At 47.9% G+C, this 25111-nt stretch overlaps 1 protein-coding gene across 1 annotated transcript; it reads right to left on the bottom strand.

The window, feature by feature from the left end:
- Positions 1-583: 583 nt before the first annotated feature.
- Positions 584-19324, bottom strand: EIF2B5 (eukaryotic translation initiation factor 2B subunit epsilon). Its single transcript, XM_050308318.1, has 16 exons — positions 19172-19324; positions 17916-18040; positions 17336-17521; positions 17074-17251; positions 15725-15805; positions 14907-14984; positions 14514-14826; positions 13739-13884; positions 13294-13432; positions 12570-12671; positions 11819-11926; positions 10827-10917; positions 9962-10085; positions 5078-5203; positions 3433-3543; positions 584-2366 (listed from the first exon to the last, which is right to left on the bottom strand). The coding sequence occupies exons 1-16, from the start codon at positions 19322-19324 to the stop codon at positions 2301-2303; spliced, it is 2127 nt and encodes a 708-aa protein (XP_050164275.1). The 3' UTR covers positions 584-2300.
- Between the last annotated feature and the right edge of the window lie 5787 nt (positions 19325-25111).

Here is a 25111-nt window from a genome sequence, read left to right as displayed (position 1 = left end):
AAAAAAACAAAAGTGGAATTGTTATTTGGTACAAAGAATCAAAAACTTCTGGCAAATCTGAGCTAATTACAGCATTACACATTAAATTTATTTTTAAGCTATCTTTACATTGTAAAAGGAAGAAAATATTTAAAATTACCAAGTATTGCAGCTGTTTTGTAAATGGTTTTATTAAGAGCCCTGTAGCTGTCCTTCCCCATCTCTGCCAGTTCCTACTCCCCAGCATCAGGAGGGCACAATGCAGTGCCTATCAGCCACCATTCCCACTAATTCTCAAAATGACAAATGATAACAGGTTTCACTGGATTTAAGGTTCATCTTTGCAACATAATCCTGTACAAAACCAAACCTCACCCATTTCAGGATTCTATGTTCAGAACTGTTCTCTAGTTGTAAACATGAGTTATCAATGAACACTTACACCAATTCAATGCCCTCCTGATGTCCCACCTGCCTACTGTGTGCTTAAAATCTCTTCAGGAGAAAGTAGCAATGAGTTATTTAGCTTACACATGAAGCCCTGCTCAGGCACATACCACAGCTGGAGACATAAAATCCCAAGGCAAAAAAAGCAAGCAAGCCATTAACACCAGGATAGGTTTTATTTGCTCCCTGAATTAAATATTGGCAGATACAGAAAATTCAGATACCAACTATTTCCCCAACATTTACAAGACTGAGTTTGCAATGTCAGAAAACAAGGACATTTATGCACAATCCTGGCAACTGGTAGTGTGAGTGCACAAGATTGCCCTGCCTGCACATCAGCTTTTAAGAGGCAGTATCCCTGGTCTCCAGCATCCAAAGCTGTCCCCTCACTGACAGTCGTGGCACCATGGAACAGCCAAGTAAATATATCCTGAGTGGGGAGCTCCAGTGCATTTCCCCCTGCAAAGGATTTATTCCATGCTCCTCCTGAAGGGGCAGAGGCAAGGTCAGCACATCCAACAAATAACCCACCTATGAAGACACGCTGATGCTCGCTGTGCCCTTTTTGCTCTGTTCTTTGAGAGCGGGGAAGAACACAGCACAGTGACACTTGAAGGAAGCTGTTCTTAAAGGCCTTACTGCTGCCCCATATTGTCTGTGCTGGCAACAAAGTGCCAGAGGCACGCTCACTCCCTGCTGCCTGCCGAGCTGCTCTGCAGCTGCAGAACTTCACAGTGGTTTTGCAGCACTTTTCCAGCTGTCTGAGGGAAGGGAAGTTTTCAAATAAATAAAAGGACATGAAGTAAGCAAGCTTGTATAACTGAAATCATGTGGATACACAGACCACGTGCTGTTGAAGGAAATACCATTCGCTCCTTTTCACACTGGAGCAGAATTTAGGAACTTGCATCCTCCTCAAAGCAGCTGGTGCAGTCAGTGCCCCCCAGAGCAAAACACAAGTGTAGTTGGTGCAGCGGGAGGAGTCAGGCACCTCTGCTCCCTTTTTATATAAAAAATAAAGAAACAGACACTTCTCTAAAACATGTCTGCTAAGCTGGGGTGCACAGAAGACGGATCACATGAAAGATGTGTCGACCCGCACAGCATTTCACTGGCCAGTGCACATCCACTGCTAACCAACCCCGCTGGGGGAGCTGACACACACCATCCCCGGTTCTACAGCAGGGGAAGCACATGGTTTTACCGACTCCACTGTGCAACCTCGTGTTAGATCCTAGCATGGCAGATGGCAAGAGATTTTCCCTTTTGGAAAGATCACAGAAGTGCCTTCTAGGCTGCAAAATGCCTTGGGCATCCTCATACAATTGCATCTTCTCCAGGCACAGGAACTCCTGAATCCCAGTCCTGCACTCCAGATCCTAATCCATGTGCTCTTACTCACCAACCTTGCCAGTGTCTCTTCAGCAGGAGTTCTCTTAGCTCCAGAAGCAACAATGACTCCAAATACCTTAGCTGTATGACCATTCTTCCACAACCCCAACGGTTAGATCTAAATGGGCATCATATGCATTTGCATCTCCTCGTTCCCTTTGTATTAGTAACAAGGACCTCCCCAAAGATAGTATGATAGTATATGATATGGCATATCATATCCAGGTTCCAGAGGGATTTTAGGTATCACCATCTCCTGCTTTTCCCTTATGGTTTTTACACTGGGTTGCAACATAAGGGGCAAGTGAGGGAGGGAGGGAAGTGGCAAAGTAGGGAACACACAACTGAATTGATGATGGGATTGTCAGTCACTTTGATGTCAGGCCCCACATCTACACACCATGCACTGGCATTGATCTTGCCCTGCCCACTCGGCCCAGAAAGGCAGTGAGAGCCTTTTCTCATGCTGAGCCACCATGTCAGTCTTGGTCGCCGTCAGACGACTCTTCCTCTGCCTCCTCCAGCCACTGGATAAACTTCTGGAGCTGCAGAAAGAATGATACATAATTGGGAACAACTGACACCAAAGAGATGCTCAACAAATACACTGTGTGAGTGATCATCACTATTATGCACAAGAAAGAGAAAGTGTTTCCAGAAGATATAGAAACTGAGACAGACTGAGGGAGAGAGAGACAGTTAGGTGAAAAACAACTGGGATGCCACAGACAAATGCAGACTGATTAAATTCCTGAGGGAGATTCCTCCAGTCAGACAATCCCCACAACACTCAGCTAAAAGACAAAAGTTTGAGAGTTTTTCAGAGCTTGAGGGCAAAGAGATGACAGCTGCACCTTAGCTAAGACGTATTAGGAAAACTCTGCTGGGAAAAAAACTACTCCCTGAGAAACTGCTATTAAAAAGGCAGCTCATTTCACCTTTTAACTGGGCTTGAACAAGCAGCTGAAAGCACTGCTGACCTATACTAATAGCTGACTTTGCAAAGGTTTTAAACAAAGCTGTTCTTCAGAGATGGCTTTTTTCCCCCTGCTCCTCTTCTAGATCCAGGGAGGACTGGAACAGGGCTCAACCAAACTGCAGCACAAAGTTCTGCCTGATGGAGGAGGGAAGTTTATATGTTCCTTGCAACAGAAGCCAAATGAAACCACTCAGTACAGCAAACACTTAGAAATATATGCGAAGGGACTGGTGAGCCAGGAATGGAAGCTTCAAAGGAATTGCATGGGGCCAGCACACAGGGCATTGGCCTAAAGCCCATTTCAAATGGGTGTTGGCTTAGAGAAGCTGTGCTGCTACTGCAGAAAGTGCTGGCCTCGTGCTACAGGGAGCCCACTAAAAACAATCCTCCTACTACTTCCATTCGTCATCCAAACAGGATGACTGTGGCGGAATGCACAGAAACGTCTGTTCTGGAGAACAAAGTTGTGTTGCTCAATGTTCAGTGCACTGGTGTGTTTCCTGGCCTACCATGTAATAGCAGCTGCTCCACAGAAGGTGACAGTGGCACCAAACTCCACTCGAAGTTTCTTTCAGCAGCTGTTGTCTCTCAGTCCCCCAACCCTGGCCTCTTCAAACACCTTCGGGACTTACCCGCTGGTTTTTCCGAAGCTGCTTTCCTTTGTCAGACGTGTCCCGCAAAGAGAACCAATTGAGAATTACATCTTCTTCCAGAATTTCCAGCTGGTAAAATGTCATCAACACCTGCACCAATTAGAAAAGAGCAACAGGCTTTCTATAAGCTCTTTTGGGGCTAGCTCACGTCCAAGTACAAAGTTTGCACATAATCTGTGTCTCTCAGCTACATCTTCAACAGAAGGCACTCAGTCTGCTTCATCTTCCTTCTACTGTTAAAAATAACTGTGCTTCTCCTACCAAGCCTTGTGTTCCTGACAGTTAAATGCTATGACACATAATGAGTCAAAGTTCAAGCCCCATCAGCTTCAGCCCTGTGGGTGACAGGTATGAGGGCTATGGGCAACAAAGGGCCACAGAGGATGTCAGTTCAAGATGTTATTTAAGTTCTCTTTTTAAAGCAACCCAAACCCCTCCCCAAAGCAGATCTAACAAGCAGCTGATGCAGGCCCACATACACACAACGGGGACACGTGCAGAAAAGCATGAACCTATGCAGCTCTGCCCCAGGCTCCCTCCTCCTGCCAGCTCTCTCTTAGCAGTGCCTTATGGCAGGTGTCAAAGCAATTGGTCATTCATCAGCTCAAGCCCCTGCCCAGTGAGTGAGGAGGAGACAAGGAGGAGAGGCAATCAGGCTTTCTCAGGGTGCCTTTGTGCTCAGGCAGAGCAGGCACTTTGCAGTCGGTCTCCTTGCAGCAGAGCACTAACAAAGCTGGCTGCCAACTCCAAATATAAAGTGTCACTTCAATTCCCAGCCTCCAGGGAAAATCAGGCCCCTAGAACAATGGACACATGCCAAACAATTGCTGTAATTCAAGGACATTTTGGCTCACCAAACTAAAGGCTTTTGGCTCCAATCCTAAGTGGTTTGCCATCAGCTAGAAGCACTGGTAGCAGAAGTTAGGATTACTCTTTCTTGAGGAACCAAGAGATAAGCAGGCTCTAGGAGAGCTCTTCCAAAAAAGACAGGGGTTTCCTGAATCCCTGCTAAAGGAATGACTTGCAATCCAAGTCAAATGCTCTCCATGTGACAGGGAAGAAAAAATGCAGGGACAAAATATTTGTGAAGGAGGGTGAAGAGGCATATACTGAAAACTCTCAGAATTGGGGACAGAGGTAATTAGCCACGTCAGCTTCTCTTTATTCCTACTTTTATAACTAGCTCAGCCCAAATAAAATCTCAGTTATTCCCATGTTTGCTTGTTTTGTGCTCTAAAGCAGGATAAGCCATTTAGCAGTTAGATCCCAGGGACCACAGAGAGACAAATGAAGTAAAGCTCTTCCTAAAGCAAGCCTCTGGCCTTGCCTCTTCCTGTGTCACACAACAAGGGCATCGAGGTTGGAAGCTGCAAAATAATAGCTCCCTGCAGGCTGCAGGCTGGTAATTAATACTCACCCTCAGCTGTGCTCCCTCAGAGACACAGGCAGACACAGAACTTTTTTTTTCTTAAAAGAAATTGTTATAGATGGATTTCCTACATGCCCTCTCCACTGAGACCCCAAAATTCTCTCCTCTAAAGCAGACAAGCTGATGATGTAAATAGATGCATTTCACCGTGAATCCAGCAAAAACAGGTCCTCAGATTTGCGAGCAGGTACTCACTTTAGCTATCGATGCGCAGAGACTGTCATGTTCCAGGAAGAATTCCTCAATGGCACATAAGGCATTCAAGTGATCTGATGCCCGTTTTATGTAGTTCTTAAACAACGGGGTCCAGTTCTTCAACAGCTGCAGGGGGAAACAGAGAAGAGCTCCTGAGCCGAGATGGATGGGTGCACTCAGCCCTGCTTCTCAGCTGTGCTCACTAAGAAACTGGCCCAGGGAAGCATTTTAAGAAACCATTCAGCTGACCACTTCATGTATTTACTCCACTGTCCATGTGCACATAGGACCTGGTTTTACTAAGCAGCTTTGAGGACATCCGTTAACTTTCTTGGTTTTGCCTCTCTGGATGGAATACCTAATCATCACAGTAAATGTGTTCAATGGAGTCTGGTATTTAAAGCAAATCATAGCAGACCAATAAGGAGAGATACATGCTACTCAAAGCTTCCCCCCACCCCAGAGCATTTGACATTTCAGTGGAATTTTCCTTCAAAGCAGAAGAACAAATAAGAAAACACAGAAAAAGATAGTGCCAGGATAATTAACAGCTGAGAGAAAGTGAACAGTGAAAAACAGCTACCCCTGAAACAGGAAGGCAGCAGAGCAGCCCCTAAATGCAAGCCACACATTAGCTGTGTGCCTACAGGCTTGCTTGGATCCTGGAGTCTGCTGCAGGGAATGGGTGGGAAGAGTGAAGTGCAAGAAGTTGTTACACTATTAGCTGATCTCAGTTCTCTCCTCTAAGGCTCATTTTTTATGAAGTCTTAAGTTTCATGATTTTGGTGCTGCCTCTTCAAATAATATTTCTGTCCAAGTCCTCCACAGCTCTTTCAGTTGTTGCACATATCTGGGAAGCAAGCAGCTGGGAGCTCTGCAAAGCAGCACAGACTGACCTGAATCTGGGACAGGAGGTAATACTTAGATCCCTGCCCATAACAATTTTAAAAGATATCAGAACTCAGATAACGTACAAAAACTCTGCACCGGCCACATCATGACCAGGTCGTTCTACAAAAACATTTCAGGACATTAAATCAGAGTTCCACATCTTTCAAATGGAGTAATTCAACAGCAGATGATCCTGCAACTACATCCCTGGCACATCTGCACAGATCCTGTTTTGCTGTGCCTTCAGCAGTGTCCCCTCACAGAACACTTCTGGTCTGTTTTTCAGGGAAGCAGGTAATTCACAGGGGCTTGGGGTGTGATGAAGGAGCCCTGAGTCACCTACATTCAGGATTAATCAGTGTTATTCTGTCCAGGACAACTGTTAACAGGCAGTAGCCCTGACAGAGTGAGAGCTCCAGGACACACAGCAGAGCTGGAACCCAGCCTATGGTGACGGTCCAGGCTCGTGTGGACTACCAAAGACAGCCTGTGCTGGGAAACTGCTCATCTACTCCATGGTACTACATTCCATCACTTCTTCAGACACATCTGCCATGCAACCAGGATGGAATTCGCATGCCTCAAGCAGAAACAAAGGAGGGGATTAGTACAAACTGATCTGTATAGCACTACATCGACTGGCTCAAGGAACAACAGTAATAGCACAGAATGATCCTAATCACAACGGTATCACAACAAAAACCTGAGGGTTGTGTGGCATATTTCCAGAAAGTATTTTAGCCTTTAGCAAAATGTTTAATCCTAGACACTCTTCCCCTCCTCTGCAACCATCTCCTGCATTTTTATTATTCTTCAGAACCTTCACCTCAAATGTAGTAAAGCCACTATCCAGTTCCTTCCAGGCTCAGCAACATTTTGTAACACCTTTCTGTTAAAAGAAGCTATTGAGTTTCTGAAAGTAGATTATTTATAAAGAAACTAGAGCTATAAACTCTCACAACCCCAGGACTCAATCAAGTGTGCCTACTGCTGGGAAAGGAGAAAAAAATATACCTCAGGTTGAGAACATCCACTGCACTGTAGCTGGTGCTACTGGGGAAAGGAGAGCACTGCCCCCCAGCAAAAACACCCTCTGAGCCTACATGACCAGAGAGGCTGTTTGGGGCGTTCATGAAAACCCTGAACTGGAGAATTAGAAGCTCACAATTATTTTGGATTTGATAAAACACTGAAAAGCACGAAAAGATACCTGACAGAGAGCCCTATGGACAATACTGTAACTTTCTAGGCTTTGAGTCTACCCAGGTAACACCTCAAAACAGTCTACAGTCTGGAGAATAAAATCTCTCTGACAGGTTGATTCATCTACATCAAATCTGGTCAGCGATGCTGTAACAACATCAACTTCACAGAGATTTGTGACCCAGTTCTCTTGTCAGAAGGACAGTCTTGACACCAAAACTATTTTACACCTACCCGCAGCACAGAACACCATCATGATGTACATGCAAAACATGAGGGACAAAGCTGTAATTCCAACCTGTTACACCACAACAGCATCTGTGCTGATCACCATCAAGGGCTTTGGTGAAAACAAAGATCCACTTGGTCCCTGATATAAGCGATCCCACGTTTTGTTCACTTGCACAACGTTACAGAATCTCTGTCTGCAGTTCTAGGAAAGGTCTCTGCTTTATAACTTGTGCAAGAGCTGAACAAGACGCCTGGCATACATCAAACTGGATACCTCTATTTCTCAAGCCTCCATGTTTCATCTGAAAAACATACCCACAGGCATATCCTTTACCAGATGCTTGTTTCCTAAAACTGCTGCAACACTTAAGAGCTTCATGCTTGGGGGCCAGCACTTCAGAGCACATACTGTGGTTTCAAGTCAAACCATTCATCATAACTATGGCATTTCCACAATTTCCCTTCCTGAGCTGTCTGGGACTGCTCTACCATTGGTTTTACACAAGCAACACATCTTCCTTCAGCATCTCTTGGTCAGAGTTGAGCTACAAAGAGGGGGAGAAACATAAAACAGTTCTGCAAGGTTCAGTGGGTTTCTGATGTCCATCACTCTCCGAAAGCAAGTATCCCCACCTCATACAAAATAACACTTTGTCATATCTGCACCATCGTGAGCAGATCTCAGCCCAGTACCACTAAGCAGTTTTAGCTGCACATTTCAACCATGTGCTTTCATTATATACTAACCTATACCCAGGGTGTAACAGTTAGTAAATTAAGAGTGTACTTTTTACTAACAAGGGAACCACAAGTTGCAGAAAAGCCACAGTTTCAGATGCTGTGCATCATCTGCCTGAAGAACTGCTCTCTTCAGAGCACTGCTGGTAAATACATGAAGCTGCTGCCCTGGAAAACCAGCAATGTCTGGATGAATCATTTGTGTTTCATAAATCAACACAGCACCCTGTCTAGAGAAATTCCACCTGCCCATGACATGGGGCATGGTCTCCCTGAATATTAAATTTAGATTATTATTGCATCTCTCTGAAGCTGAGTTGATTTGCTGTCTCTGTTGTTAAACATGAGCACCAGCTTTCCTCTGATGAAATATATATGGACATAGTTACCCAGAAGTAAGCCCTTCATGTACTTCCACTGTCTTTAGCTTCTAAAGAGGTTTTGGGCAATTACACAAGACTTTATGCAGCTATATTTTTCATTCCAGACTTAGAACCTCTTCTGACTGGGTGCTGCAGTGAAGTTTTCCTGTTACACTCATACAAGATTAGGAGCTCAACCTGGGAGACAGAAAGAGATGCCATATCCTAGATGGGATAAAAAACCCAACATCCTACACAGCTGCTGATTCCACACAAGCTGTTGTCTAGATGTAGTGCTTTCCACTTAGAATCTAACACCTGCTCCAACATTTTCTTCAGTCATCCCTTCAATTCTCTTTTTTCAGGACAGGACATGCTGTTCAAAAACCGGTCTGGAAAATGAACAAAAGCAAAAAGAATTTAAAGAGTGAACAGCAAAATCTCACTGTTGAGATCTCACTAAGCCATCTGATAAACAGATCAGTTCACAGGGAAGTTTCCTGCAGAAGGCATCTCCACACACCCAAGAGGTGTTAAGTACCATGCTTACACGTCAACAAAGGAGAACTAGCTTTTCTCCCTTCTCCATCAATTGAAAGCACACACTTTCTCAGAGGAAGGATTAGGAGGAAGTCTGGTGTTCCTCTTAAGATCAATCTCCTACAAAAAATAAAAGGAGTCCTAAAAAAAAAATTAAAGTAGTCTGTCCCAAACACTGACAGTCTGTCAGACTCATTCATTCTGAAAGAGCAGCTTGGTAACTTGTAGATTTTGCAAAGTCAAATGCATAAATGGGCTATAAAGAGACAAAAATACTACAATGATTTCAGCTTGGATCAGCAAAACCATTAAGACAAGACTGCCTGCTTTTTAGAACAGATCCTGCCCTATTTTGACTCTGTAAGTCAGGAAATTGAAATTACTCTCACCCAATTATACAACCCATCTCTCTAGAGACCAAGAAAAACTATCTTCACACAAAAACAATAATATTGTGCCTTTGCATTTGGCTGGAAAAAAAATTGGCACCAATTACAATATGCAGACAAGTAAGATCTTGGAAAGGATCCCACTGGGAGAGGAGTGCTCCTTGCTACCCCAGGGACAGGGCTTAAGATAGACTGGAACAGGGTTCCTGGAACGCAACCCTGTAAAGATATCACTAACAGACCTTTTTTTCACCAGTGATGCCCTCCTGGCCCACACAGGAAACAGAAACAAACCACAGGTACTGAAGTAGAGCTCCCACATCTACAATCTCAGCCTGTCAAGCTGGTAAAATAGTTTCAGTTCACTTTTACTTCTACAGAAGACAAAGAGGCTTATGAACTCATGGAATTCAAGTGGCTTCAGGATTAACCAAAGAGACTTTTCAGGCAGAAACTATCTGGGGCACACAAAGGGATGGCTACACATTAGGAGACAAGCCCAAAGAAGAGTTAAATGGATCAGGACTTACAGGAAGTAACGCTGAGAAATAGCTTTGGGAGTCCAGGTTTGCATCCATTTGCTGCAGTGGGAATTCCAGGATCACTTTACTGAGCACCTGCATCATCTCCTTCAGGCCAATGTTATATGCATATCTACGATGAAAAAGGCAAAAACACCTCAACACTTCACACTATCAATCTCTGCAGACTGTGGCTCTTCACAGAGATACAGCAGAAAATCTGATTTTCATCTTCCAGACTTGTTTTTTCACTTGGTTGATTGGTTTTCCAAATATACAGGCAATAAAACCACCTTGCATTACATCAGGCCCCTCAAAGGCCACAAGTCCTGAAAATCTGCTCTCACAGTGGAACAAGCAGGGACAGCACCCTCACACTTACAGGAGTGCTGTAGCAATGCTCTTGCACAAAAGAAGGGAAACAGGTTTGGATTTGAGAAATACTGGGTAAAAGGCACTCTAGGCTTGCTGCTGTAAAACAAGCCACAGCACAGCCCCAGCTGCAGGCAGCTGCCTGAGTGCTGCAATGCACAGAGCAGCAGACCCTGCCTGAACTCACAGGCAGTCGAGCCAAGAACTGGCTTGCTCTCTTCAGTCCACAGTTACTTAACAGCAATTCAATCCCTCCTTACAGAACCAGGGCAGGAAAAGCCTAACCACCAAGGATGCTAGAGATGCAGCTGGTGTTCTCCATCAACTCCTGCTGTCATTCAGTCATGATCTCTAAGCTGCATTTCTCATGCTCTATACTGATAAAATTAATGTTCAACAATCAAACAAGAGCATTCACATGGTTTCTCCTCTACTTACGACAGGTCTGCTGTCAAACCCGACCATTCAGCATAAGGAACACCATCCCTAAGGGAACACTCACTTGAGGGAGTTTATTTCCAGGACCAGGTTGTCACAGGAAATGTTTTCTTCTTCGCCCCTCTGTAATGTACCCAGAACCTCATTCTGGAAAACTAATGAAAGAAAGGACAGGCAGTTAGAGGTGAGGGAAAAGCACAGATTCTTCAAACTGCTCATTACTGAAGCAACTATGCCCTTCACAAAGGAAGTTTTCGAACACTTATGTCTATTTGTTCTCTGTAAGTTGACACAAACCAACAGCAACTATGCTTATAAATAATGAGATATAATTCAAATATAGGAAATATAGGAATCTACCTACTAGAAATCATTGATCTATCCACAGAAACCAGTACAAAGCTATATACCTCTACAGGTAACCTTTTAGAGCAGAATTTCTATTATACTTCCACAACCTAGCTTTTCTCGTTCAGACAAACCTCATCTTCCCATAACTAAAGATATGAATTCTAACCTAAAATTTATTGGTTTAATTTCCCTAGGGGAGATTTTCCAACATGAAAACTTGGGGTTTTTTTTCCAATTTGGCTTGAACCCACTTCAAATACAGATAAGCTTAACATAACAAAAGACAAAAACAAAACATCTCTGCCAAAAGATGCAGCTCCTACAAGGACATTTAATTCTCCAGCAAGAATAGTGCTAAGCTGTCCACACAGGAAACTCTGCTGGACCTTCCCATAGTCTCTGAGTTTAGACAATGGCACTGCCATTCAAACAGACAATTCAGGGAGCTCTTTCATGCAGACCCAGTGATCAGAATGAGAAAGATGGAGGATCTTTGTCTAGTTTCTCATCCTTGGCTGCCTTGGGTTAACACAGCAGGGATACAGAGAATATTAAAGAATTCTTTAGAAAATGCCGAAAGTGAGGTCAGGAAACAGCATATTATAGATGCCCACAAATTTTCCAATACACCCAGAGAAAGCAGCACAAATCTCGCACATTGCATTATCTGCAGAGTCACCACAGTTCTTTCCACCCATCTCTCACCTTTGATGTCATCCAGCTGAGGGGATGCTGCCCGACTGTCTGGCTCCTCAGAGCCCATGCTCAGGTCACTGTCTGACTCGCTCTCTTCCTCTGAATGCACAGCTGGGCCTGAGGAAGAAGAGCAGAGGCACCATTCAGCACTCAAAAGCTGCAATTATCACATGCATGAGAAACCAGGTGTCCTAGGGATTTCCCAAACAAGTCAGCAACTATCTGTCCTTGCAGGGAAGCTTCTATTTAAGGTCCAGATGATTAGATTTGCTGCAGAGGGAATGCTGCAGCTGGCACTAGGATAATGGCATTTTTTGGGAGTCTGCAGGCAGACAACAAAGGACAGGGATAGAAGCAAATGCATTTTGCGCAGGCTGCTGACTCACGATGGAGCAATGTCAGCAGACGCTGTCACTCGCAGGAAGAAAGCCAGCACCACCAGGAATAGCCAAAGCATTTTCCCTCTGAGGGAGGGCCTGGTATCCCATAGTGCAGCATCCACAGCACAAACAGCTCTGGGTGTTAGAGCAAGTCACTTATCTAATAAACACCTTCCACAGAGCACAGGAAGAGAGAATCTGGTCCATCACTTGCTTTCATCTCTCACCTTCCCTCCACGCACAGGTTTTACCTGGAGCCAGTCTGCTTCACAAAGCTCAAGTCTTGCTCTAGACGCAATTATCAGCATCCCACTTGGCCAGTTTCCCCAACACAGGTCTGTCTGTTCATCCCCAGCTGACCACACTAAATTTTTCCTCACCCCACAGGCTTTGTCTCTGCTCTTCTTCATCCTCTTCATCCTTGTCATCTGCTTTCCAGAGATATCCTCTGCCCTCTGAGCCTACGTCCTTTTTATTGTAACCTGAAAAAGAATCAGCAATCAGAGCACAGATGTACTGGATCTGCTAACAGGCAACCCTGAAATAAACTGGTATAACCTGCACATTACTGCCCCTAAATATCCTTCATCAAGAGGGAGCTGGGATTCCTGCAGATGCATATAGATTTCAGCTTTTATCTTCTCACTTGTCTTGACAAGTGACCGATTTACTCCTCCCTACAGCAGCAGCATTCAGCAGACCGTGTTTAGATCCCTTGACAGACCCAGATTGTAGAAAAAGTACTTCACAAGGACAAAGCCCTTGAACACAGTCCAGGTACGAGGACATACATCTTGCAACTGCCTTGAACTGAGCATCTCTTCCAACTTGATCTTATTGTCTCCTACAGGGCTCCTACTCAAAGGAAAATTAAATATACCTGAGCCTCCAAAGATTTTAATACTGGGATACTGAGGTATATCTCACTGTTCAACTTTGAGCTGAATAGTCTTGCTTGCCCTAATGAAAACACACAGGTTCCAAGCTGATGCAGCACTAAGCTCCAGCCCGGCACTGCTGAATGAGGGAGGGAAAGACCTCAAAAGATCTTGGAAGGCAAAGCCCTTGCACAGCCTTGGTGCATGGAGCCAGAGACTCTCATACCTTTCAGTTTCACTTTGCTCTCCTCCTTGTTCACACCAGAATCATCGCTGAACTGGTCATCATCCTCTTCCTCCTCGTCTGGGGGGTGCAGAGAGATCACTGTGCCCTCAGAGAGAGTAATGCCAGGACCTACTACTACCTGCAAATGTGTACAACGTATCTTAATGAAACAACACCCTGACTGACCCCCGTGTACCTCCCCCAGCATGGACAACAGCTGCTCCAGAGAGGCTGTTACTGACAAGTATAACTGAAGACATCAGCACTGCCAGATCCTACACGACACTGCCCCAGTGAAACAAAGAGAAAAAAAAATGTGGGAGAGTAGCATAGCCACCATCCCTGCAAAAAGCCTTGGAGCAACCCTGTATTCTGGTATGGTCTAGTGCAAGTTTAGTAACCTGCCAAGAAAGACACAAAGCAGAACAGACATAAATCTGCTCACCTGAGAAGAGAGGACACAGCGCGGCTTTAGCTTTACTTTCTGCTTCACTTCAGCCTCATCACAGACAACAGAATGGTGGATCTCCACATTATCTGCTATGTGTACTCTGTCCCACAGGAAAGCTCCATCTAAAATGACTTTATCACCTGTTATACAGCACGAAGTACAAATGTGTTGAGCAAGGCAGTCTGCTCTCCCACACTGCTGAGTCCACTAGACAGCATCTTACTGAATCCCAACACCCTTGATGCACAATGGACGTTAGATGACAGGGAAAAATTTGCCTTAGAGGCCTATGGCCCCTTCCTACCCAAAACTGAAAGACCAGTTTGTTCTCTACAGAGACTTAATTTGAAAGTAACGACTGACATCTCGGTTTTGGACAAATACAGTCAAATCACAAAACCCCAGAAAATCCAGCCAAGGCTAGGAAGGAGTACCAAGCAGCTCACAAAAACGGGAACAGATGTCCCTCATTTGCAGGATGAGTTTGGTGGGTGGTAACTCTAGATCAGTAAAGTTCATGCATTGTCTACGGCTGAAACAACTCGTTTGCATGAAGTACCTTTCACCTTCCAGGTTCATTGTGGTACCCTGAAAACTTTAATCTATTTCCCCCGCTGGAAAAACAAGGTTTTCTCCTTTCTTCCCATTAGAAGTCAATCAGCACCCACCCATCATGCCCTCTCAGTGCCAAATGCACATTAAAAACTAAATCCCAACAACCTATGCCCCAGCCTGGCAAGGCTGGCACGTCCCCCATGCCTGTACTTACCTATCCTACAGTTCTGCCCAATAACACTGTTTGTGATGGAGCAGTTGCTGCCAATGACCGTTCCCTGCCCGATGAGCACGTTCTCTTCCAGGACGCTGCCGTGGCCAAGGCTGACATCCACCCCTCGGTAAATGTTGTGTTTGGAATGCGTGTAACTCTGGTTCTTGTCGTCAGTGAAGTTCATCTCCGGAGTCAGAGGATAAACCCAGCGCCGGATGATGTCGGAGCACACAGCCTCGTACATCAGCAGGTTGCATATATGAGCACCGTACTCTTCCGTCGTTACGTGCATATGGATCTGGTTCCCCAGGACCTGGGAGACAGGCAGGAGCACGTCAGGAGATTGTCTAAGGCAAGGTAATGAGGTCTCCCTTGTAACAATCCTCTCCTTACCTCCTCATTCACCAACAGACCACGCACAAAGTCATCCCGTGTCTGGTAGTCAAAATTGTCTGTGAACAGCTCAGCCACCTGTTAGGAATAAAATACAAGGAAATAATATAGCTAGAGAAAATGCTGCCAGGGAAGCCTGGTAATTAGTGGCTATTGAGTGGTTCTCAGAGAGCCAAGTTATACAATATAGGAAAGTGATGCTCTTGCCTGGAATAAAGCTCTGACTCCTTCTGCTAGGAATGTTGACCTTCCCATCTCCTCCTCCTCCGCCAGAATCCATGAACAGATTCTGGGTTTCAGAAGGGACAAAACATTGCTTTAGCTTTTCCAAGCAATCTGCCCAGCCTCACTTTGTAGTTTCATTCCCAAGGGAAGGGTGCAGACAAACTTTATCCGTTGTGGAAGAGATGTTAGTGAGGCTTGGCTGGAATAACTCTGAATGTTGCCCTAGTATGGTACCAGCCTGCAGGTACTGACACCTTACACAACACAGTCAACACCTCTGTTCCACAGATGTTACTATACACAAAATGAAATCACTTAATTGTGGAATAGTTTCACTCTGTGCCAAATCAGCCAGTCTCTGGATACATCCACTGTGTAGTTCTGCCTGGGCTCAAGTAGTGGATGCCAGACACAGGCTGAGCACCCATATATTCCACAGAGCAGCACCACATGACCACCCAGGCCCTCAGCTCAGTCACTGAGAGTTCTGTTTTCCAAGCCTAGTACTCAGGCCACATGCCCCCCCTGCACACCAGCAGTACAAAGGGAGCAATGCAGACTGAATTTTGTACTCCTGGAAGGGCAGAGCTCACCTGCGGAGAGCAGATGCTGATGTGACAATCCAGCAGGTCATGGCGCACCTCGACGTTCTCAATAGAGTTCTGGAACAGACTCTGAAAGAGGAAAAAATTCAGATGATCCAAGTGACTCAAGCAGTACCGAATCCCAAAAGCCTTCTGTGAGCCAGGGGAAGTACTGACTGAATATTAAAGTGGCTGAAGTTCTGGAGATCAGAGAAATCTATGATCTACACTAGACCCAAGCTTAGCAGGCACAGCCTGGTCACACAAAGAGCTGAGTGTCAGTCAGCAGACACTGCCCTCACCCTTACACACTGCAGCTCTCCAAGAAACAGCTTGTACTTCCAACAATCACTTTTCCTACTGGAGGCTCTTTATGGCAGTCTCTGGGAGCTACAAATGTACAAAAAACCCCTGATAAATCAAAATACAATTTTCATAGCTCACAGCTATGAAGTCCCCCTGTGAATTTTTTACAATTGTTGGCTGGTTTTGTGTTGTTGGGTTCTGGGGGTGGGGGGAGCTTTTGGGGTGGAGTCAGGTTTTTGGTTTTTATTGTTTGGTTGGGTTTTCTACAGTGATTTGTGTTTTCATTTGAAGGCATAAAACAACTTCCTGATTACTGATTTGGGGATGAAAATACTATACAATCACAGCCTTAGTTCCAAGTTGAAAAAATAGTCCATCTATCTCACTGCAGAAAGTGCCTCTGCAAACACTTACAGAGCATTAACTACATTATTAGGTGAACAGGCAGAGATAAAAGGAGGCACCACTCCTCACACCTGCTGTTATTCCACCCCCTGAGTCAGGCTCAACAACACTTCAAAAGGAAAGGGTTGGAATGGACTGCCCAGAGACGTGGTGGAGCCACCATCTCTGGAGGTGTTCAAGAAACGACTGGATGTGGCATGGTTTAATTGACAAGGTGGTGATCAGCCAAAGGTTGGATGTGATGATCTCACAGGTCTTTTCCAACCTACATGATTCTGAAAATGGTCTGTGCATAGTGGTATATGCATCCCAATCTGTGAGTCCCTGTGACAGCACAGATCATCTTCCTCCCTTGTTTTACGTGGTGAAAAGGAAATAAAGGGCAAAACCTGAACTGTGAGAAATACATCTGCCCCACTGTCAAACTGAAATGAGTCCAAGCATGTCTGTCCCAGCACGATTTCACCAAGCCTTAAATACACGTTGAGGAAAAAAAAAACTAGTTTACCACAAGTTACTTCCTATCATCTGCTCCTCCAAGAGAAGTAGCAAGAACTGTTCCCCAGCCCATATTCAAGGAGGACCCCCTCCTTGCATGGGCTGCTTCACTACCACAACCCTTTTCCACCTGTCAGGTTCAGACGCACCATAGGGAAGCGGAATCGTTTCAGCCCCTGGGTTCTCTGGTAGTGAAGGACACGGTTTGTGGCACTGTCCATAGCAATAACAATGTCATCCTCTTTGCACCTGGCATGGTGGCCAGGGGAGGACTCCTTAAATATCATCGTCATCACAGAAACATTCTTCTCCATCTTACGACGCAACCTGAAAAAGGAGGGCAGAACTCTGAGATGGCTCTTCAGAGACCTACAGCCCAGAGCCTCGGCACACCAGGCAAGCGGCACCTACTTGTGCTCCTCCAGGGCTTTGGATATATTGAAATTGGACACCACATCCCCAGTGACGAGGATGAAGTCGGAACGCACGAGGGACTTGGCATCCACGTCCCGCAGGACGTCCCCAAGGGAGCGGTACAGGTCCGAGGTCACAAACCGCACCGTGTTGGGAGACGTGTGGCGGCACCACTTGGATTGTCTGCAGGGAGAAAATAAAAAAAAAACCTGAAGGCACAAAAGAGGCTGTTCCTACAGAGAACACACTAGGACACAGTGCCCCAGTGCATGGCTCATCTGTAAGGGGAGGCGAGGAGGATCCTGTCAGAGCGAGCCCGCTATCGACAGGCCCGGGGACACTCCTGTGCACACAGCAGGGGAACTGAGGGGCAGTCCCACAACACCCAACCCCAATACACTGCACAACCATTCTCCTACACAGGAGGAACGGTCTTTTTTGAGATACGCTAGGAGACCACTGCTGAAAGGGAACCTCTTGCAGTTTTTCTCAGGAGGATCAGTGAGGCATTTGAGGCTTGTTGGAGGACAGAAGAATCTTCTCCATGATAAGGCTAAAAAGAAGAAAAGATTCTTACTGCAAATGCTCTTTTATCTCAGCTGACTTCCAACAGCAGAAAACAAAGGTTTCTTCCACTCCAGTTGCTGTTAGAAATTCCAAGGTATAGTCGATCATGGCCACATTTGCCATAGGTAAGAGAGCCTGGAAAAAAAACAAAAGCAAAACGCAAATAGATGGGCAAACAAACACTGTTACCCCAACATCAGCAACAGCCCCTTAGAACTTTGGGATATAATATCATCAGTAATATCAGAAACATAACACAAGTAACTGCTCCACCACCTTTTATAAAAATCTATTAGAGTTGATCTAAGCAGTAAATTTCTGATCTTCTATAGGGGCAGACCCTCACTTCAGAGAGGAAGGCATAAAAAATTGAGGTTATCACAGAAAACTCTTCAAGATGACTCAAATAAATGACAAAGAATGAAAAAAAAAAAAATCCCAGAGTGCTGATTTCCTGACTCAGGCTTTTAACTGCTTCAAGAAAAACCTGTCAGACATGAATGATGAAGCCACAGGATTATGAATGTCCACAATTAAACAAGGGGGAAAAAAAACCCAACCTGAAGTGAAGTGAGTATTCCCTTGACTTGAGATCCAACTCACACTTCTAAACTGAGTTACTGATTCCCAACTGAGTGATCTCATACTATTCTTTAATTAATTTCTGGTGCTGCTTTGTTTGAGGCCTGAGTTCGCGTGTATAATTATGAGCACCACAAACATCTAATCAGCAAACGAGGAGAGAGAATTGTCCAGACCTGAACTCTCCAGAAGCTTTTTGTGCTCCTTTAACACACAGCCTTCTGCGCTGGATAATTAAAGTGCTTTTCCCATCCATTTTTTTGCCATATTCTTTCACACACCGCTGACAAGGACCACGATCTTGTTTCTTTACCAGAAACGAGCCTGTCCAAACCTGCTGCCGCTCCTGCACCGCGCACAGAGGAGCCAGCAGCGCGGTACCATATGGAAAAGCGAGCAGCGGGGAATATAAACTCCCAAGGATTCTTAACTAAACTCCTAAAGACTCTGGCACATAAAGTCTTACAGACAACTGTCAGGGGTTTCCGCAGCGCGGGGCGAGGCGGGAGAAGCCTCGGCAGGGCTGCCCGAGCCCGGGGCGTTCTCGCCGCCTCCCCCCGACCCGGCGCGGGGCGAGCCCTCCCCTCTCGCCTCTCGCCAGAGCCCCGCTCGCCCCGCCCGCCCGCGCACGGCGCGCAGCGGGACAGCCGGCACCGGTGACAGCGCCCCGCGGGCATTCCTCACCCGCGGCCGGTCCTTGGAGATCGGGAAGAAGCGGCGGTTGAAGCTGTCGGCGACCAGCACGGCCTGGAGCGGCGGGGGGGGCTCGTCCTGCGGGCCGGGCCCTCGGGCGGGCCCCGCTCCCTGCCCGCGCCGCGCGGGGCCGCGGGCCGCCATCTCCGCACGCGGCTCCCAGCGCTTCCGCTTCCGCCCGCGCCGACGGGCGCCCGGCGGGGACACAACAGCGCGGGGCGGCGCGTCCCGGCGGGAGCGGGGCGGGAGCTCCTCCTCACCCCCCCCTCATCCTCTCGCCACACCCGGCAGCGCCTCCGCCGCCGAGGGAGAGGCGGGAGAGCAGCAAAGCCGAGAACTCGGCCAGGGGAAGGCCTGAACGTCCCCACAGACGTCCCCCGGTGGCCTCGGGGGGATGTCCTTTGATGCGACCCCGGTGATGCCCGGTTTTGGAAGCTGTGATGTTTTCTTGCTACGCTTCCTATCAGTGTGGTATTTGTGCTGCGTTTCCAGGTGTCCAGACGCTGCTGCTGCGAAGGACAGCCCGGCGGCAGTCGCGCATCAGCGTTCGCACCCTTCCAGAAGGAGGTGTCTCCGAAACCCACAGCCCCTGAGGGGCCCCTCGGAGCCCACTCAGAGACCCTTCCAGAGCAAAGGGGAGGAAACAAGACGTGGTTTCTGGAGTGGGGATGGCATTTGCCTTGCCCTCAGCTCGGTGAAGCACCCTGGCTCAGGATGTTGCAGCGAGGGTGTCCGGCTGTGTCCCCTGCTCCGTTCCATGGACCCTGATCCCCTCCAGCCACTCCTGCCCCAGCCCAGGCTCTGCCCTCACGCGGGTCTGTTCGTCCCTCCTAATGTGCTTCAATACTCTCCTGGCCCTCAGAAGATCAGCCACGTCCAGACCTCGGCACAGAGAACGTGCCCAGGGCTCAGTCCCTCCTCTGCTGCCTCTCCCTGCTGCCGGGCAGCGCTGCAGTTCTCACCTGGCACGGCTCACACTGCGCTGCTCTCTGCCCATCTGTCACCCAGGGAAAGCTGTGTGATAACCCCTGCCTTCTAAACCAGGGAAACAGGCTGAGAGACCTCCCCAGGGAGCTCCTGATGGGATGGCAGCAGGAGAGCCCTTACTGGCACTGGGTGCTGCAGGTAAAATGGTGCTCTCTGCCCTCCCCTGTTGTCACGCTTCTGCCCCTCTCCACATGGGACAGGCAGTCACAGCCCTGCTCTGCCGCCTCACTTGGATTCTTGCTGCCACTTTCTCCCCAGAATCTGACCCACTGTGACAACCTGCTCTGATCCTTGTGCTGTCATCTGCTACTGACTGACCGGCCAGAGACTCAAGCAGCTGATACACAATTCAGTTGCAATCCAAGAGAGAAAAACAGGACATTTGCACCTCCGTAACAGGGCCCCTCCCTAGGGCGGAAGGTGGCACGGGGTTATCAGCCCAAGGCACACAGTGTGGACTTTCCATCCTGGTGACGGGGGAAATTAAGGAGGCACCACTTAATCACAGACTCACAGCACTGTCCCAGTGTCGGGCACCCGTGCAGCCCCCGTGGCAGTGCTGAGGGGTCTCTGGTGAGGGGGAGAAGACTCTGATATGCAACATGCAGCATTCCTCCCACCGGCTGAATTGCAGGTTCAGGACTGACGTAGTAGAAAACAAAGTCTCCTCTGTGTCCTGAAGGACTCTGCAGCACTGGGCAATCCCTAAAATTTCCCTTAGCAGTTAAAACGTTCAGGTGTCGCTTACGTGGTGCCATCTGTGCCCAGTGACTTGTGACTGAGCCCTGCTGTGCCGCACCTTGCGGCTGAGCCGCTTGACCTTAGCAACTGTTTTGACAAAAAGCAGCAAGGGTGGACACAGCAAGAAAATAGAAATGAGCTGCCCATGGGGAATAAATCATCCCCATCCTTTTCAAAAATAGGGACCCGCATACTCTTGGGAATCCTGTTGCCTCAGCAAAGAAGCTAACCCCGGGACAAATGTTCCCAGATGGTTTCAGCCCAGGGGTTACAGCTTGAGGAGTGATCCAAGAGGTGGATTTGTCATTGCCTGAGGGCAGGACAGCATCTTGGTTCCTGCCTATGTAGCACTAAGTGCATAAGCAGCATCAGAAATCAGGTCTGATCCAGCCTGCACAGCCACTGGCCGTGTTGGGACCAGGCACGGAGAGGCTGACAGGGGAATCAGTGGATTATCTGGCTAATTACATCCTGTTCTCTCTCCAAGTGAGGCAAGTTTCCAAGACGTTGCCCTGGTAAATTGGCAAGTACAGGGGAAGACAAATCAAGGTAATTACTAATGAACTGAACTCAAAATCAGCTTGATAAATATTCCTCAGCCTTTGCACACACATTTCCCTTTGGTTTCGTCGCGAACTTCCATGCGAATAGCACCCAGGCCAAACATTTTCTAAAAGCAGTATGTAATTCCCATGGAGCTTTTAAAACTGAAATTAGCTCATGAAAATGGAAATGAGACTGAGCTGGGTTAGACCAGAGGTCTATCAATACCAGTATCCAGCAGTGGCTGGGCAGTGGAGTGGGAAGACCCAGAGGCTGTGGGACTTTTCCTTGCTCCCTCATCCTTGGATATCCTTGGACATAGCATCCTGGGGCAGCATATACGAACTCTGGGAATAATGAGCCTTGGGGGGATGTTCTGCTTTCTGGGGCATCTTCCTGGTCCCTCTCCCTACATTTTTATTCCTCGTGTCTTTTTCATTTGTTGTTCTTGCTGGACATTTAGTTGTTCCCTGGCTTTTCCCTCTGCATAGACAATGGTCCGTGAGGTATCACTAAGCCTTGGCAGGTACCTCCAGATTTGGTCCTATTTTAGGCAGCACATTGATCAGGGCTGAGTGGGACCTGGGGGTCCCCAGGATGGTGAGACTTGCAATGAGGAGAATTACAGGAGGTCACATGGAAGAACCACCAGCTTGGCACAAGGCTGATTTCCCCTCACATGTCTTGCCTGGTGGCCAGCAGCTCTGATGCCCTTGGAGCATCCTTGGGTGCCTCAGCAGAGCTATGGGATTTCTGTTATATCAGCTCCGGGTCAGGGATGAAATTAATGCCTAAACTCAGCTCTTCTTAGCCCATTCCATGCTGACAGCCTGATTTGGTTGGAGCTATCCCCACACAGTGTCAGAGGTGACAGGGGCAGACCATGAACCCTGGGACATGGTGTCTGGGCTTAGGGAACTGTCCTGAACTTACCCAGGACAGCTGACACTCACTTGCCAGGTGTAGAGAGGGGTCTATCGGCCCCAAGCACCCTTGGAAGAGCTCCTGGCCCTGGGAGAAGGGATAGGCAGCAAACAGCCAGGACATGGACGTTGTCCAGCCCTCTTGCTCACCTAAATGACTCTGTGCCTGACACAAGATTTACCTGAGCACTGAACCAAGTCCTGCAGGTAAAAAGAAAACTGCAGACCACAAGTCAGAAAGCATGAAAACCAGACAGATTCTACATCCCAACCCTTCTGTCTGTCTCCCTCCCTCCCTCCCATGCCCTGGGCTCCGGCCAAGCCGGGACAACAGGGACACTGACTCACAGGCTATTCCTCTGCTCTTTGCTCATTTGGGCCTCTCCTGTGCTTCTCAGCAGAAGGTTTCTGCCAGATGAACTGCTGAGCTTCCTCCACTCTTGGCTTCTGGGTTGGCAGACTTGAGAAGGGGAGCCAAAGACATGAGGCCACCCTGTCTGCATCCCCACAGGTTTCCAGCTGCCCAGGGGTGCTGCTTGCAGAACTCCCTGGTGGTCCTTTGTACCAGTGGGATGCTGGGCACAGCATCACTCACCTGCTAACAGGGAGGATGTATTACTGTTGCCTGAGCTCTGGGCTGCCACAGCTCCCTGTACCGCCCATTTTTTGTGTTGCCCCTGTACCAGATGGGATGTGCAATGAGACAAGTTCTGCACTAGCACCTCCCCAGCTGCCAAAACATGTAGACTGGAGGGGTCCCTTTGCAAGGAGCAGAACACTCACAGTGAGCAGAGTGCAGCAGAGTGCTGCTTGTGGATGCTCGTCCCATGCCACTGGGTACCCCACAGGTATGCCAAGCTGAACAGGTTCCCCACAGGTGGCACAGGCCTCCCTGGAGAGACAGGGGACAGCAGAAATACCCCACTCTAGAGAAGGAACATCCATGTGACAGTCTGTCTGCCACTGACCAGCCCTGCCTGGAGCTCAGGGACCTGAAATTAGAGGAGAGGCAGAGAAAGCACAGCTAAGTCACAGAGTAAACATCTCTCTAATTTACTTCATTCTGTGACTTTTCCTGGTCCCAAGCTCTGGCCTCACTGACGCAGACTGAGCTGTAGGCCATATTGCCTTGGATATTTTAGCTGAGTTTCCAGCCCTTTCTTTACAAGCCTTGCTCCAGCTTCTCCCCCCTGCAATGTTTTTTCTCTATCCCCATGGCCTCAGCAAGCAACAGCAACTTCCAGATTTCTTAGGTAGCTGCTTCCATTGTCCCTCACCAGCATCTCCTCTCACCTGAGGAGAAACACCAGCCCCAGAGTGATGGTGCTCACGTCCAACTAACAGACATGGTCTTGCCTAGGTAACCATGGTGCAGTTGCAGGATCACCTGTGTGCTGCTCTTCTGCTATCCCTGCTCATGCTCTGGCTCCGTCCTTTGCTGATTCATCTCTCTGGTCCCTCTCAGAGACTGATGAGGCTTTGGGCTTAGGCTTCTCAGTGAACTCAGTGAGGACACCCTGTCCAGGAGTAGAAAATGAGTCAGCGGCCATCTGGGCTTGGCATGTGCTCCAGCCCCAGGGATGGCAGTCCCTAGAGGCAGCCACCCTCCGTGACCCCAGAAGCCGCTCAAATCTGAAGAGCAAAACACATTTCCCATTGGGGACAGTGCTGGAGCAGTCACAAGAACCAGCAGTCCCAGTCACACAGGGACTGGCTGAGCATGAACACCCAGGAGATCACTTTCTCCCTGAGAAAGGCTTGTCAGTCTTCAGAGCTACTTCCCCTGCCCTTTCTGTGTTCCTTATTCACATAAAACTTTTTGCACCACTACTGCACGGGTAACCTCCTTCGTTGTGGTCCCTGCCCTTCAAACCGTACCTTAGTCCAGGGTTTACCCCCAGCTTTGTGCTCCCATTTGGCTCTGCACTGAGCCATGTGAAATGGGATTGCAGCCTGTGAACAAATTCTTTTTCCCAGTTCAGTGGTGCACAAGCAGAGCTGCCTCCTGTTTTCCCAGCTAACCCATTTCCAGCTCTGATATGCGTGGATTCCTGTAGCAAGAGAAGCTGGGAACAGCCCTTCTCAAATAGGATAAGGGTAGCCCAGAGAGGCTTCAGCAATATCTGCTAGAAAGGAATACGTGGGCTGAGCCAGAGAGAAAAATGTGTGGGGCTGGGTAACCACAGCCTTGGGACTGTGGAGATGGGCAGAGAAATGCCATACTGCAAAGCAGTACAGGCACAGGACCTGCTGTCACCTGTATCATAACAAGGGAACATGTGGTGCCATGGGTTCAGGGCTGCCAGGGGCAAGGAGGGAACTCCCTATTTCCAAACAGCCAGGGCAAATACCTGGAAAGTTGGCTGGCTACTCTCTGACCCAGGGCCTCATTTCCAGCTCCCTAGCTGGCTCCAGCCTATCCTTACGGCACTGACACAGAGCACGCACCAGCAGGAATTGTTGCTCTGCTCCTGCTCCCTTGTCAAGAGGGGGCTGCTCCTCTCCTGTACAAGGGCAGGGTAAGTCCTCATCCCTCATCTTGTCCAGAGGAGGAAAAGGGCTTTTGCAGCTTTCCTTCTTGGAGCAGCCCCAGCCCTGACTTGAGGAGATGCTGGAGGAGGAGGAGTTCTCCATGCCTCTGCCTTCTCCCCGCTGCCGGCAGCAGATGCATCATTTCAGGAAGGAGGCAGCTCTGCTTCCCTCCGCCTGCCCGGTCTGCCAGAGGCGAGGGGGAGCT

Source organism: Myiozetetes cayanensis, unplaced genomic scaffold (assembly GCF_022539395.1).
Source record: "Myiozetetes cayanensis isolate MyiCay16 unplaced genomic scaffold, myiCay2020 scf13, whole genome shotgun sequence".
In the NCBI taxonomy this organism is placed as follows: Eukaryota; Metazoa; Chordata; class Aves; order Passeriformes; family Tyrannidae; genus Myiozetetes; species Myiozetetes cayanensis.
This window is presented reverse-complemented; position numbering and strand designations above follow the sequence as displayed.

What these genes read in the sequence shown, in the direction of transcription:
- EIF2B5 (XM_050308318.1), bottom strand. Translation starts at nt 19,324, where the DNA reads ATGGCGGCCCGCGGCCCCGCGCGGCGCGGGCAGGGAGCGGGGCCCGCC. An exon ending in GAGATAAAAGAGCATTTGCA is followed by an intron (nt 17,522 to 17,915) that starts GTAAGAATCTTT and finishes TTCTCCCTGCAG; the next exon opens with ACAATCCAAGTGGTGCCGCC. An exon ending in GCAGAGACAAAGCCTGTGGG is followed by an intron (nt 11,927 to 12,569) that starts GTGAGGAAAAAT and finishes CTTCTTCCTCAG; the next exon opens with GCCCAGCTGTGCATTCAGAG.